The sequence below is a fragment of the Protopterus annectens genome, chromosome 9.part0 (assembly GCF_019279795.1).
Source record: "Protopterus annectens isolate FY-2018-M chromosome 9.part0, PAN1.0, whole genome shotgun sequence".
In the NCBI taxonomy this organism is placed as follows: domain Eukaryota; kingdom Metazoa; phylum Chordata; order Ceratodontiformes; family Protopteridae; genus Protopterus; species Protopterus annectens.
The window spans coordinates 1,261,792,367-1,261,808,807 of NC_056743.1; the positions used below are offsets into that span (position 1 = coordinate 1,261,792,367).

Here is a 16,441-nt window from a genome sequence, read left to right on the forward strand (position 1 = left end):
AATGATGATCAGCGCCGACGGTTCTACTGCCCGAGAATCCATGGTCTCCGGCTCCAAGCTAAATGTAGTCGGAAGAGAAATAGAAATAGAGGTGGCTGGAGCCGATACCTGTTGAGGTGGGCTGGACAGAATTTTTGCCAGTGCCTGTGACTAAAGCAACCTACTTACTACTCTCTCCACATCATGATCCGATAATCTAGAGGATCGAGAGGAGTGGGAAAAATGTTGGCTATTTCACTCTGTAATAAAGGTTACTGTGGTGTCGAGTGGATGGACTCCAAGGATGACGTCCCCAGTCTCTTATGGCTCCGAGACGGCTCTGAAATAGCAGATGGAGCTGATGGAGGAGTTGTCTTGTTGATGCCAGCCGGTACCGACATACTTGGCTGGTCAAGTAAAGGAGTCGGCACTGAAGGTGGAGCCAACTGCTTGACAGACTTAGGGGATTTCTCTGGCTGAGTACTTTTAGCCGGAGAATCCTGAGGCTTCAATAATCCCCAAAGGATTAATTTTTTTTGCGCTCTTGCAGGACCCTTGGACTAAAAGCATGACATATAGAACAGGAGTCCTGCAGGTGAACAGTGCCCAAACAATAAACACAACTAGTGTGCCCATCTGTCAGAGACATTTTCTGACAGCACGAGTCACACTTTTTGAAGCCAGATACCTTAGTCTCTTTAGACATTATAGTAACAACAACCACATAACAAATAATGAAAAACTATACTATAAAAACCAGAACAAATAGAGTTTTTTTTTTTTTTTTTTTTTTAACAGTTAAAGAAAAGAAGGAAAGCCTCTAATTTAAACGGCTATCCTGGGGGGCTCTCTAATTTAAATGAGTTCAAGGGAACAGAAGGCCTGAGAGTTATGGAGCGACGGCCAACAAAGCTAAAATACACAAACGCGAAAAAGGGATAAAGGAATATTATGTAAGTGCTAAAAGGACAATTACTTGACAAACTTTCAAGAAAAAAACAACAATATAATATCAAAAAGATTATACTAAGCCTGAGCCAGTAGGGAAACAACCTCGCAGCCGAACAGGCAAACGAGATCTGGGTAGCCGACACTGGGCATTCTGGGATAAGGGGTAGCCTCGAGCCAGTAAATAGCTCTCTAGCTATAGAAGATGGCCGAGTCGGAGCAGAGGATCGGCTCTGAACCCAAACAGCAAGAACGAAGGCGAGATAGACAACTTAACATCTACTGGTTATACTCATGAATATATAATTATCTAATAAATGTTTATAAGAATGCTCACTGGCATACATGGTTTTACATAATCTTGCAACATGCACAGATACCGTGGACAGTACATTCAGGAATACATCACTGACTTGTAAATACATAAAAGGTAAACATATTTTTACTACATTTCTAACTCAAACATAACATTATTCTCAAAAGACTGAATTTGACCATTTCACCAAAAAGTTAGGACATAAACTGGAGTGCTAGTACTCTGAAGGGAGAAAAATAATCTTCATAGAGAAATTTAATACAGGGCAGATGTGAAGACTGTCTTGTCTTGTAAGTTGCATCGGGTCAAAAGGCAAGAAAAACAAAAGCAGGAATGCTGTACTCCAAATGTACTTTGAGCTTTTTTTTTATATATACACCAATAAACAGGTTAGCCTACTAGGCATTCAATACCCTATAATTTTTAAAAACACTGTCTAGAATTTTCCATCTGAGTAAAAATTTAATAATCTGTGTATCTGTTTTTGTGTTTGTTTACATCTGTGTAAAAATCCTTTTGTGTTTTATTTTGTGTTTTAAACTGTAAAAATGTAACAGTTTGTTGAATGTCTTATTGGAGCTTTTCTCCCCGGGCCTCCATTGAAAATGGACATGTATCCAGTCGGACTATGTCAGTAAATAAATGTAAAATAAAAAAAGTACAGCTATTTCATGCACACTAACTGCTCTGCTCGAATACATGTTTTAAAGTAAATACAAAAGAGCTGAAATAAACCTATATCATTGATCTACTTATGTATGCAGGAAATAACATAAACCTCACCTTAAAGCTAAATCAAATCTGTATTTTGGGATATTACTCTATAGTTGCACTCATGAAGGGAGGAAGGACAGAGGGGAAATGTAGTGAAAGTAGTGCAAGTTTTTAAACATTCAAAGAAATGAAAAGAATATCAGTGTTTGTGGGTAGTTCTATGATGACAAAGAAAGAGCAAGGAAGGATGCAATCATAATTACTTCTTACAAATCACACAGAACATTATCTGATATGTTTAACATGGGTGTTTTACTTGTTTGGGACCTAGTTATCATGAAAGAACTGACAGCAGATATGAAAGGTTAATATGAAATGTCTTTAGTAAGTCTGACCAACATTTAATTTAACAAGATGATAATGAATATAGCAAACCACTCGACAGAGTATAATAAAATTCTTTACTTGGAATACCATGAAAGGTTTTCCACTTCTGAGAGTATAAGAGAAAGTAAACTGGGGGGGGGGGGGGGGGGGGGGTGATAAATAGAGTAAAAAGAGTTATGTATTCACCATAACTTAGCATCTGTGTTATCCTATTTCACTATTCATCACTTCTGGGTTGTAGGATCTGACCTCTGCCTGTCTTTTTTTTATATGATAGTGTGCAACCTGCAGATACACAGAGCACTTCCACTCGTCCTTGTGCAGAAGGGGCATGATGGACTGGATAGTGACCATCCGGGACTTTTGACTTCTTGACAAAGAAGTTTAACTCACTTAAGTCCAGGATTGGACATAGGTCTCCCGTTTTCTTTGGCACCAAAAAGAAGTGACAATAAGTTCCAGATCCTCATTGCCCTGGAGGGACCTCTTGGATGGCTCTCTTCTGAAGAAGCTTGAGCACTTCTTGCTAAGCTAACTCCCTCTGACGGGGTGGCACATCTGGAAGAAGTATCCTGACTGGTGGGGGTTTGGAGGGTAAAGGGAATAAGCCCCTGGAAATACTGCTTAGCATCCACCAATCTCTTGTGATGCTTGCCCAGGTCAAAGGGTACAGAGACAAATGATAACTGACTGCCTTGAGGCCAGGACAGTTGGGCAACACATCATGAGCACTGGAAGGGCTTCTCAGAGAAGGGTTCAGGGTTCCCTGGAGCCCTGATTTTGCAGACCCCCTCTGATTCTAGGGCGACGGCTGCCACTGAACCCTCTCCCTCGACCTCTAGAAGAGGGTTCACCCTGAGCCTCCTGAAAAGAAGACTGCGGACTTTCAGAGCCACAATTTCTAACTCCCTCACTGTTTCTTAGAAAAGGACCACCGAGGAGTAGAATATTTGATTTCCACAGCCAACAAGGTCTTCCCTTCTTGCTCACGGTGGGTCAATGTGTCTGACTGATAGACCAAAGAGAGTTGATCCATCTAAGGTGGTACTGGTGAAGGACGCTTTAAAGGACTCCACAAACCCGCACAGGCATAGCCGGGCGAAATGCCGAATAGCGATGCCTATGCCGGCCACTTGAGAGGTACCTTCCACAAATCAACCTCATTGAAGAATTAGCGAGGGAAGCAAGAGTGGATAGCTTGGGAGACACTTTGTTCACGTCCTTGTCAAGCATCTACTCAGAAAGGGAAGTGGAGAGTTCCTTAACCAAATCCCTTTGGAGGCGGGTGAAGTGTGCCAAGTAATTAAGCGCCAGCAGATCAAATGTAGCTGAGGCGAAAACCTGCTTTCCATGTCTGCTGATCACCTGGGATTCTCAACTGAGGGGATCGACAGACGTACTTTACTCCTTCAACTCCTCTTTAGGGGAAGCAGCTACCACGGTAGCATTGACTGGCACCCTTTTGTCCAAAACTGTCTATTCGTGGGTGGACTTAAGAATTTGTCTGCTCATTTGGGCAGTGTATCCACAGTATCAGGCTCCTTCCATGCCCTGCTGGTGATAAGGTGCATCAGTTCATCAGCATGGGGAACCCAGGTGGCAGATGGCCCCATCCAGAATGTCTTCAGGAACTTGGACTCCTTGGAGAATAGGGACTGGGAGGACAATTAGCCCTTCAATTTGAAAATCTCTAGGATGTCTCCAAAATAGACATCTTCAAGCAGAGATCTGAGGGACCCAGCCCCTTCATTGAGGTCCGTATCTTCAGTGAGAGACTCCATCGAAGAGTGTAAGTGCCACCTCTTACACATCCTCTTCCGGGGTACATCCTCTGAGGGGGCTCAGGAGAGCACTCGGAAGAGTGGGGAACCCCAGGTGGGGTAATTCCCCCTTGAAGGCTGGTTCAAGAGGGCTGACCAGAAGCAGGATGAGAAAGCTCAGCTCTCAAGAGATGGGGGGGTGGTTGGGAAGGGCCCTGGAGAGCAGGGGAGGCAGCTCTAGCAGTGGAGAAGGTCCTCTATACTACCTGGAAGGCCAAAGGGCTGGACGTTGCCCCCTACCCATTCCCAGCAGGCAAGACCACCTGAGAAGTGGGAGCAGAGCATGCCACTGCCTCAAGACCCCCAGATAATACTGGCCCCAAACTGTCAAGAAGCGCAGCACCGAGGGTCAGAAAACTGTCTAAAAAACTGGACCAGAAACTTCTCCCAAGGACGCCAGAGCAACTTCTTGGGTACGGGACCCAGTTTGCTCCAAGGGAGGAAGAGCACAGCCAGTCAGCAACTCAGACGGGATAGAAACAAAGTGAGCTCTAGGAGTCATCACCTCCTCACCAGTCCCCAGGTCCTGGAAGTCCAAAACCACCTGGGTTGGACAAGGAGATTGAACTGTAGGGGCAGGGGAAGGAGCCCTGGCCAGCTGGGCAGGGGACGTAAAAACTCAACTCAATTTGAGTCTTGAAGAAAGACCTCAGCATCCTGTCCATGTCAGATGGGAGCAAGCTCCTGGAAGACCTAGAAGAGGCTGATGACCTAGCTGGAGACACATGTCTAGACCCCACGGACCTCCTATACCTCTCAGAACGGCTTCTGTGCCTGGGAGCTGTAGCTCCAGGCCAGAACCTGATGGACAGTCCCCAATAAAGATGGTGGGATCCAACAAGGGTCTTGGATCTGTCAGCTTTGGATAAGAGGGCAACTGAGGATTTCAGTGTTTAGAATTCGAATGCCTCGGATGCGAGAAGGTCAGATCCATGGCAGGTCTAGTCTTGGCCAGATCTGAAGGCCTTGATCTGGAGACCTTGTTTCTGGGAGTAGACTCCCAGGACCTCGGATCCAAAGGCCTCAAACTGGAAGCCTTGGATCCAGCACTAGACTTGCGGGATCTTGGATCAGAGGTCCTCTGATCTGACAGCGCTGAGGCTGGAGTCGGATCCAAGGAGCTAGGATCCGATGGCCTAGGCTTCTTGAAGAAAGAGGACCCTGAGATAGAGGGTGCCTTTCTCATGTGGTCAGAGGGATCCGGCTTGGTCGGAGACTGGTGGACCAATGGACCCACCTGAGCCATGCCTTTCAATAGTAACTTATTGCGGCGCTCGACCAAAGCCCTAGGGTTGAATGCAGCACAAATGCCACATTCAACCTCCAGGTGGTCAGCACCCAAACAATACAGGCACTCCTCCTGTGAATCAGAAATGGGCATCTTCCAACAACACTAAGAGCACCTCTTAAATCCTGCTGGCTTGTGAGACACGAGGGGCTGAACAGCAGACCAAGCACCAAAGCTAAAATACAAACCAAAACCATTAACCAGGGGCCAAACCACAGTCAAAAACCAGCAAGAAGACAACAACAAAAGTACAGTTTTGTACCTACCATAAATGTAGATGTTCGAAGATCCACATTGCTGCAGTCCTTACACTTGGGTAGTCCGCTGTCCTCGGTCGGCCCGAATATCAAAGTATAAGGCTGACGTCGGTCAAGGCGCATTAGACTGACATCAGGACGTCAGGGTACAAATGCGCATGACCGACGTCATATCCTCAGTCTTTTCTTGCCCCAGATGTCAGAAGACCCTAACAAGAAAGGTCAAAACCCAAAGACAACAAAACCAACAACCAACCACCCTAGCACTAATAATATGTACAATATATACAATATACACAATATTTACAATCCAACCCACACAACCGCCTCTAACTACAGAGGGAAGGAGGAGATTGGACTGCAGCAATGTGGATCTTGAACATCTACATTTATGGTAGGTACAAAACTGTACTATGTTCTTCATCTCACATTGCTGCAGTCCTTACACTTGGGTAGAATCCCAAAGCAGAGGTAAGGGAGGATGGCACAACTATAAAGAAGCAGGAGCTGCCAAAATGCCCTGTAAAATAGCAGTGGCAAAACCAGCCTAGATTTAGAGTAAAGTGGAAGGTGATAATGCTTAGAGAAAGTATGCACAGAACTCCAAGTAGCTGCCTCCAAGATATCTTTAGTTGCCACCCCTTAAAAAGCTGTTGAAGTGGCAGTAGCCCTAGTGGAATGAGGCCTAATCCCAGCTGGAACCTCCTTGCCATGATGGGAATAACAGAAAGCAATGCAAAACCCAATCCACTTTGAAATAGTTTGTTTTGACACAGGCTTGCCCTGAGAACTCAAAGCAAAAGAAACAAATAACTGCTGAGACTGCCTGAACCCTTTAGTTCTGCTCAAATAATATCGCAACTGCCTGTGTATATCCAAAGTGTGCAAAATCTTTTCCCCTTTATTTTGGGGTTTGCATAAAAGGTAGGCAAATGAATAGTTTGGTTTAAAGACACACTAGAAACCACTTTAGGCATAAAGGAAGGATTAGTACGCAAAGATACCCTATCCTTATGGAAAATTAAGAAAGGCTCAACTGCCATAAGGGCCTGTAATTCAGAAACCTTTCTGAGAGGTAATGGCTAACAAAAAGCAGTCTTCCATGATAAATATTTCAACTCAGCAGTAGCTGCAGGTTCAAAAGGTTGTAGAGTGAGTTTCTCCAACACAAAATTGAGATCCCAAGCAGGAGTAGGAGCTCTCCGGGGTCTTATATTCTTTGCCCCTCTAAGGAATTGCTTAAACAAAGGATGAGAAAACAATGGTGGGTCACAATCATAGTGAGCAGAAATTGCTGCAGCATGAATCTTAAAGAGAAGGACAAACCTTTGTCCAGTAACTCAGTAAGATATTGAAGAGCCACACTTAAATTAGGCTTAGAAACATCAAATGCTTTGCTGCACTCCAAAATAAAATCTCTTCCATTTATCCTCGTACACTTTCCTTGTACTAGGCCTTCTGGCTTCCAAAATAACATTCAAAACTTGCTGTGGAAGCTGAAACCCTCCAGGGTTTAAAACAGAATATGCCAGGCTGTCAGGTGAAGAGAGTGAAGTTTGACATTGAGTAAATGACTGTTCTCCTGAGTCAGCAGGTGTGGAATCGAAGGTAAAGGCCAAGGAGGCTCCCGTACCAGACTTCTCAGTAGTGGGTACCAATGCTGTCGAGGCCAATCTGGAGCTATTAAAATCATCTTTGGCTTGTCCTGTCTGACCTTCAGAAGTACCTTTGGGAGGAGAGGCAGAGGTGGAAAGGCATACACATGAAGATTGCTCCAATTGAATGAAAGAGCATCCACTTTCCAAGCTGTGGGATGAAAACTTTTTGTGCAAAACTTTGGCAACTGGTAGTTTAGTGGAGAAGCGAACAGATCTATGTCTGGAGTTCACCATGACACTGTCAATTTCTGAAATACATGAGGATCCAATTTCCACTCGTGGGGATCCATAATTTGTCTGCTCAACACATCTGCTAAGGAGTTCTGTGCTCCCGGCAGAAACCTTGCCTGAAGATTTAGCTGTAAACTGAGAGCAGTCTCCCACAAAATCTTTGCTTGTCTGCACAGAGGATAAGAATGTGTTCCCCCTTGCTTGTTGATGTACCACATGACAGTTGTGTTGTCTGTTAGAATCAACACCTGCCCTGGAAGAAGTAAATCCTTGAAAGCTATTAATGCAAATTGGACTGCTAACATCTCCTTCAGGTTGATATGTAGATGTAGAAGTCTGGCAGGCCACGTGTCTTGTATCCACTTTCCATTTAGATGAGCTCCCCAAGCTTTGTCTGAGGCATCTGTCGTTAGAATCTGACTTGCCTCTGGCGGGTCACAGAGAGTCCCTTGTTTAGGTGACATTCCTGAGCCCACCACAAAAATTCCTTTTGAATGCAAGGTATTATCTGAATGACAGTGTCCAAATCTTGGCAGTGCTGTGTCCATACATTTTTGAGATACCATTGTAGCTTCCTCATATGCAGTTTAGCATTGGGAAGCACCAGAATACAAGATGCCATGAACCCCAAGGCTTGAAGGACTGTCCTTGCAGTCAGCCTGGACTGATGAGACAATTGATGGAAGTAAAGAAAGATTCTTTTGTTTGTCCGGGGTCTACAAGGCCATCTGGGATGCTGTATTCAGTCTCACACCCAGAAAGCACATGTCCTGAGAGGGTACTAGACTGGACTTTATTTCGTTCACAGAATACCCCAGGCATCTTAGCACTGCTATCACATAGTGTAGATGATGAAGAAGCTCTTCTTTTCCTTGAGCCAGAATCAGACAATCGTCCAAATAAGGATAGATCTGTATTCCTCTTAGTCTGAAGAAAGCTATCACTGGAGCCAGAACCTTGAATACTCTGGGCGCAGTAGATAAGCCAAAGGGCAATGCAGAGAACTGATAATGAGAAGTCCCAGCCGAAAAGCGTAGATACTTCCTGCAACTTAGCCTGATAGGAACATGAAGGTAAGCCTCCTTGAGATCCAGAGTCACCACCCAATGATCTTTGCCCAGCAGAGGTAAAAGTTGTTGTAACGTCAACATTTTGAACTTGGGAATGTCCAGATAAGTGTTGAGGATAGATAAATCCAAAATTGGTCTCCACGTGTTCCCCTTCTTTGGTACTAGGAACAGGCGAGAATAAAATCCTAGGCCCACTTCTGACAGAGGGACCGGCTGAATGGCTCCTATTTGGAGCAGCAGAGAAATCTGTTTGTGAGCCTCTATTCTTTGCTGAGGAGGAACGTCTGGCATGCCTTTGAAAGGAGGCAAGGTATGGAAATAAAACCTGTAACCTTGGTGTATGATATCCAATACCCATCTGTCTTGGGTAATTAAACTCCAATTTTCTTTGAAAAGTGCCAACCTTCCTCCCAAAGGTGCTGCCAGTCGAGAAGACTCTGGCAGCTGAAAAGGTAGGTCATTGGGTCTGTTTCTGAAAGGACTGACCCCTGCCCTCACCGAAGACTGTGCAGGTGAACTCCCTGTTCTAGGCCTGAAAGAGCCCTGAGCTCTGCCCTACCCGTCTAGACCTGCCCCTAGACTGGGAATCATAAGAAGGATCGTCCACCCCTTAGTAGGCCAATTTCTGCTAAACTTGGAGGCTGAACCTGCAAAAATCTTTAACAGTCTGCATAGACTTAGCCTTGTCTTCCATTTTCTTTAAGACTGCCTCAACAGGTGAACCAAATAACACATCAGATTGTAAAGGAGCATCCAAAATCCTTGTCTTAACATGGTCAGATAAATTCTGATCCCTCAGCCAGGCATGCCTGCGAAGAACTGACCCTGTGGCAGCCACCCTAGGCGAGGCCTGTACAGCATCAAAACCACATTGCAAAGAATGCTTACCCACTTGTTCAGAGACATGTACCAAATCCTGTAACTCTTTACAGTCAATACCTTCCGCCAGAGCATCTACCTTAGACTTCAATTGAGACAGTAGATAGTTTTGGTATTTCAACATGTGAAACTGGCAATTTAGAGCCCTCATAGCTAGGGTGGAAGACGTATAAACTTTCTTTCCCCATCTATCCAAAGCCCTAGCCTCTTTATCTGGAGGAACGGATTTTTTACAGAAGCCCTAACACCCTTAGGCCCCTGACTAACAGTTTCTGGGTCCGCCCTAGGACTCTTAAAAAGAAACTTATGAGCTTCAGGCACCCTATAATACCTATCCGGCTTAACAGGAGCAGGAGGCAAGGAATCAGGATTAAGAGAAGCCTCTGCAAATACATCCTCCACCACATCCAAAACAGGAGGTATAGCCAAAGGCCTATGCTGGGGTAAAAACAGAAATTCCCTAAGCCTTTTCCTGGAATCAGAGAAATCCTGACCTTCCCACTTAAAATGCTCCCTCATGGAATGGAGGACCTCTGAAAAAGAAAAATCCTCAGGAGGAGAAGCAGAAGGAGTAGAATCATCCACATCAGAATCAGAATAAGGAGAATACTCCTGCAAGTCTTCAGCCGAAGACTCTGAAACATCTGAAGCCTGCTCAAAACTCCCCAACTCAGGTTCCACCCTAGGCCTCTTATCAGGAGGGGGCAAAGAACCTCTAATTAAGGTAATCAAATCTTCTGCCATTTTAAGCATATTCTTCTTGGGCACAGTTCCTGAAGAACTAGGAGTGACACCAACTGAAGCTAAACCTGGCCTGCCTCTGGGAGAAGCCTTGGAAACAGAAGGCCTAACCACCCTAGGAAGGGATGGGGAGTACAGTAACCTGAGAAGCCCCTTCAGCCTGACTTGCCTCCTGAGAGGCCACATCCTGCAACAACAAGGTCTCCCCCCCTGGGCCTCCAGAGAAACCTCCGGTGGAACCACCGGCTCCACCGATACCTCTAAAGAACTGGCGTCCGGTACGGACGACTTCGTCTACCCTGGGCTTAGCTGCTTTATCCTTGCGCTTCTTTGAAGAAGCGACGCGTCAGCATCCGGCGGCATAGTGTAATTGCACCGCTTCCCAAAGACTAACCTGGCACAATCTAACCTTCTCTTAATAGTGCGCTTATTGAATCTAGCACAAAAGCGACACCCAACAACGTCGTGCTCAGGTCCTAAACAAGGAATACACAAGGTATGATAATCTCTATGCGGTATCTGTTTCCCACAAAATACAGTTATTCACTTTTTCTGACATCCGGTAAACCACTGAGGCAAGAAAAAGCAAAATATTCCCTAGCAGGTACTTAGCCAACTTTGACTCGGGCTGAAACTCGAACTTCGAAACATTTCAGAGCATGAGCGGCATTGCTGCTTCTGCATCGGACCATGCGGGAAAAAAGACTGAGGATATGACGTCGGTCATGCGCATTTGTACCCTGACGTCCTGATGTCAGTCTAATGCGCCTTGACCGACGTCAGCCTTATACTTTGATATTCGGGCCGACCGAGGACAGCGGACTACCCAAGTGTAAGGACTGCAGCAATGTGAGATGAAGAACATCACTAGTAGATAAATCAAAAGTAGGAACAACAAATGAGTCTAAGCCTAAGTTCTAACAGAGATTTTTCAAACGGAGTAAAATGGCACCAAAAGGGCTGACAGATAGAGAATAGCTAGAAGGGAGGGGAGGCTAAGAAGCTACAAAAACTATAACTTAGAACTCTAAGGAGCCAAGTAATTTTAAGATCTATAAGGACAGAAAAGGAATTCTGAAAATAAGCACTTATCCCACTGAAGGACTCAAGCCAGAGGAATCATGTCTGTAGAGGTGATGCGGCAAATGAGACCTGAGGAGTTAGAGAGCAGCAAGGGATTATGGGAGTGGGAGGAGCTCGAGCTGAGGCAAAAACCCACTTTCCATGTCTGTTGATTGCCCAGGATTCTCAACTGGTGGGATGGACAGATGTACTCTGCTTCGCCAACTCGAGCCTAGGATCTGTCTGAAAAGTTGCTTGCTCGTTACCAATGTCTGATCTTACGACCAAGAAGTGAGGAATAGTGATATAGACAACATCAGATCATTCAAAATCAGGAATTTTTTCCTTTCAAATCACACTATCATAACTTGTCTGCATATAATGACACAAGGGTTAGACTCAAAATAACTATAGAATAGAACGAACATTACACACAACTAAGAGCCAAATAAACAAGGAACTGATCTACCATTCATGAACTGTTACTGAGAGGAGAGATACCTTTGGTATGTTTATTTACTTCTTTATGGTACGCCTTTCATACAAACAGATTTTACACCAATTAGACAATGATGTCTAAACTTTGATCTATTACCTCTTGCTATGTACTTGTTCAATAACATTAAATGGTAAAACATTACTGACAGCTTGAAGGGAAATTACAAACATAATGTGTCCATCAATGAAGTGTTTTTTATATACGTATGACATATTGAGATGCAACAAATCCCTTGCATTACAACTTTCCTCTTATGTCCCCTCCTTGCCTTCCGCTCTTCCCTCAATTGCTTCTGTCTCTTTTCTGTATCCTCCCTCCTTTTAAACTTTAGCAGTTCAGTATGTGAATGTGTGTTTTACATACAAGCACTAAATAAAAGTAATTTATTGTTATAAGATGTTGACTAATTCAATACACTTAAAAGTTATATAACCATAAACAAACTAAAAGGTAGTTAAACATATATAACACCAAATGCAGTACTCTAATTTATGTTAGCACTGACATTTTAAAGTTTACTCATTAAAAGATGTTTTCTACGACCTTAGTTTTCCTTTAGCAGCTTTATAAATACAGAGTTTTAGAGTTACTGAAATAGTTTGAAAATTTAGCTTAGTTTCTAATTAAGATAAGGGATCAATAGATCCCAAAATAGTGGTAGCAAAAGTGTACGTTTTGCATTTAAAGTTTGTTTTTATCCACCCCCCTTACATCCAGTCTGATGAATGTGAATATGAATTTTAAAGGTAGCAGTAGACAAGGCACCACTGTATGAAGAATGTAAAAGTAAAAAATATTTTAAGCTAACCACATGGTAAAAACATTAAACATATTGTCAGTTAGTATCAATGGTCTAAATACAAGCAGAAAAGATGTGGTTTAAGTAAATACCCACAAACGCATACAACTGGTGTTCCATTTATACAAGAATCACACAAATGGAGAAGACAGAGGTAGATTCACGATAGAACAATATAAAACATTCACTGAATATTATTACAAATCCAAACAGTAAGGTGCATTAAAAATTGTGTGTGTGTGTGGGGGGGGGAATGCCAAGAGTCAAATTTATTTAAAATGATATAAGTGGAATGCTTTCCAAGACAGTCATTGAATAAAATATTAAAATATAATACATATGCTAGCAAATCCTTACTGGATTCTTAGTTTTGGTGCTAAATAGGCAAGAAAACATCTGGGAATTTTATTGACTCTTGTGAAAGAAGTATCATTTTTGGGAGGAAACTGTGTATTAAGTAAGAAAGACAGAAGTGAAATTAAATCCCCTGGAACCTCCACTACAGCTAAAGTTTTAAAAGTTGGACAGAGTCAGTTAAAATAATAGATTAAGCAGAAGAAAAAAAAATTGCATTAAAATGTACTGACCATTTATACATATTTGATACTCTGTTATAGTAGATAGTACTTATAGCCAAGGACCTTGAAGAGAAGGTTAGTAACTAGAATAAAAACATGCTTCATATCAGATTGTAATTCTTTAACATTTACAGCAAAAGTGAATAACAATAAGCTGTTAATATGGTGCAGAACACCAACATATACAACTGAAATGGAAGAATTTAAGCAAAAGTTCCCAAATAAAGAAACTTTTTTTTAATTTAATGATAAAGAAGCTATTAGTGGAAATATACTCTGGAATAATTTAAAATCCCTTATGTATGGGAATATTACACACTGGACATGAAACAAATAGAAGAATACGACAACTTGATAAACATACAACAAAAAGGACACTGCCAAAAAGTATAAAAAGGACAAAGGTATTTTTAGACACAAAGAAAGCCTTAAATAAGTTATATAAACAATTACGTCATTATAAAAAAGGAAATAATAGTGGAGAAATGGAAACTTGCAAATATTATTAATCTCACATGATTACATAAATAGGCCAATAGGTCAAAACATATTACATCTAATACTACTAAACTGGTTAAGTGTTTAGCAACTAAAAGAACTAAAACTGTCAAAGAAGATGCACTTAAGGAGTTTAGATATTATCATCAAAAAAAATCAATGAAAGAAATTAAATACAGCCCAAAAAATAAACAAATACAACCTTTTTGGACAATAGTATACATACAAGGTTATTTGTGCATGCTAATAACCTAGTAACAAAATAGATTAGTGAAGGAAAAGTTATGCAACAAATAAAGAAATTAAGAGAATATCAAGCTACAGGGATAGATTAATTAATAACCAGAACATACTTACCATAACATTCCATGTTTGCAGCCCATCTCACCTATATTCTTGCTGGTTGGGTTCAGAGCCGATCCTCGGCTCCAACTTGGTCGAATACTAAAGCTCGAGAGCTTTCAGTGGCTCGAGGTTAATCCCTATCCCATGACGCCCCAGGCTACATCCCCAGATCTTGTTTGCAAGCAAGCAAGAAGCATCTTATCTTCTATATGTATATAAACATATACACATAAAAATATATATACATATTTACAAAATCACTATAACTCAGTCAAGGAAGAGACTGAAAGTCATCATATCTCTGCAGGCAGATAATTTTGCCCACCAGTTCCTCCAGGAATAGGAGGGGGAAGGAGGTTGGGACGCAAGAATATAGGCGAGATGGACTACAAACATGGAATGTTATGGTAAGTACATAACTTCTAGATGTTATGTAGTGCTATCTCGCCGTAATTCTTGCTGGTTGGGACAGCGTCCCTAGCACCTAAACCCTAGGGTGGCTCAGAAAAATTTTTTTTTTCAGTACCGTGGATCCAAATGAAGCCCTGTTCCGAGAGGCCCAAGTCCACTTTGTAATGCGTGATAAAGGTGCAAGGTTTTTCCCATGTAGCAGCTGCACAAATCAAATCTACAGGAAACCTTGCTTGAAAGGCAAATGAAGTTGAGACTGACCTAGTGGAGTGTCCTTTCATCTTCCCTGGTAATTGTATGTCATTCTTTTGGTATGGAAGGATGATACAATCTGTAAACCATTTAGACAAGGTCACCTTTGAGACTGGTAATCCTGTCTTCTTATCAGAAAAGGAGACAAAAAGTTGACCTGACTTTCTAATGTCTTTTGTTCTATGGAAGCAGAAACACAACTGTCTGTGCATATCAAGCTGGTGTAGTTTATATTCTGCCTTGTTAGTGTAACGGAGGAAAAAGACTGGCAATTTCATGGATTGGTTTATGTTGTTTTCTGAACAAACCTTTGAGAGGAAGGAGGAATTAGTTCTCAGAGATACCCTGTCCTTATGAAATACAATATAAGGCGGACGTACTGAAACAGCCTGCAGCTCTGAAACTCTTCTGGCTGATGTAATGCCAACAAGGAAGAGGGTTTTCCATGACAAATATTTCAGATCACAAGTAGAAACAGGTTCATAGGGAGATGTAGTCTGAGAATTTAAAACCAGATATAGATCTCAAGGTGTCATTGGTTCCTTAATCAGGGGCCTAAGTAGAAAGGTACCTTTGAGAAAGGCTTTACATAATCTGTGAGACATAATGGGAACACCCATTTCACCTGTATGAAAATTGGAGATAGCAGCTAATTGTACCCTAAAAGTAGCTGCCACAGCATCTTCTTAAAACAGATTTGAGAGAAACTCTAAAATTGTTGGAATAGGGGTGGTAAGAGGTTCGATATTTTGTTTAGCTGCCCAACATGAAAATCTTTCATTTGAGAGTATAATTTCCTAGTGGAAGGTTTATGAGGAGAAGCTAGGATATGACTTACTGCTGGCATGAAAGAATAACACCTGGCTAGTCGTGGAATTGGAGCAGCCAAGCTGTCAACTTGAAGGTGTGGATGGACGGATGGGAACTCTCCCAAAGAGTGGTTCAGAAGGTCTGGAATTGGATCCAGAATCCAAGGTTCCTCCAAGAGGTGGGTTTGTAGAAAGGGAAACCAAACCTGATAAGGCCAGTACAGAGCAATGAGGATCATTTTGCTTCTCGACCATTTGGCTTTTTGTAACACCTTTGGAATAGGTGGAAAGGCGTAGAGTAATCCCCGAGGGCCAATCGTGAACCAGTGCATCCTTGGGTGGCTTCCCCTTTGGAGGAATTAGGGCAAAGTAGTTGCTGAATTTGACATTCTTGGGAGTGGCGAAAAGGTCGCAGCAAGGCTGGCCCCATCTGTGGAAAATCATCTCCGCAATCGCTCTGTTCAGGGACCATTTGTGAGGTAACAGGAAAGTCCTGCTGAGTCTGTCCACTATCATACTGGATTTCCCCGGGATGTGCGTTGCAATTAGAAAGTGTTAAGAAGCAATTGCCCATTGCCAAACTCTCTCGACATAGAGGGTAAGATTTGGTTCCTCCTTGTATGTTTATATACCACACTACCGACATGTTGTCTGTCTGAATTGCAATTGTTCCTAGAGGGAGAGAGTCCTGAAGTGGCTGCAACGCACAAAGCACAGCTCTTATCTCTAGGATGTTTATATGCAGATGGTTCTCATGGTCCTGCCATAAACCTTGAACTGCCCTTCCCAGATAATGACACCCCCCCCCCAACCAGATCTGGGAAGCGTCCATGGTTAACACTGCCTTTGGTTGGGGAAACGCACAGGGACAACCTAGATACAGCTGGTCTGTCTGAAGCT

General features: G+C 42.8%; 1 protein-coding gene across 1 annotated transcript in view; it reads right to left on the reverse strand.

Moving 5' to 3' along the window:
- Positions 1-951: 951 nt before the first annotated feature.
- Positions 952-16,441, reverse strand: part of LOC122810651 (rho-related GTP-binding protein RhoD-like) — a 563,211-nt gene continuing 547,721 nt past the window's right edge. The window contains exon 5 of the mRNA XM_044082223.1: positions 952-963. Within this exon, the coding sequence (XP_043938158.1) occupies positions 952-963 (12 nt within the window). The remainder of the gene's footprint in view (positions 964-16,441) is intronic.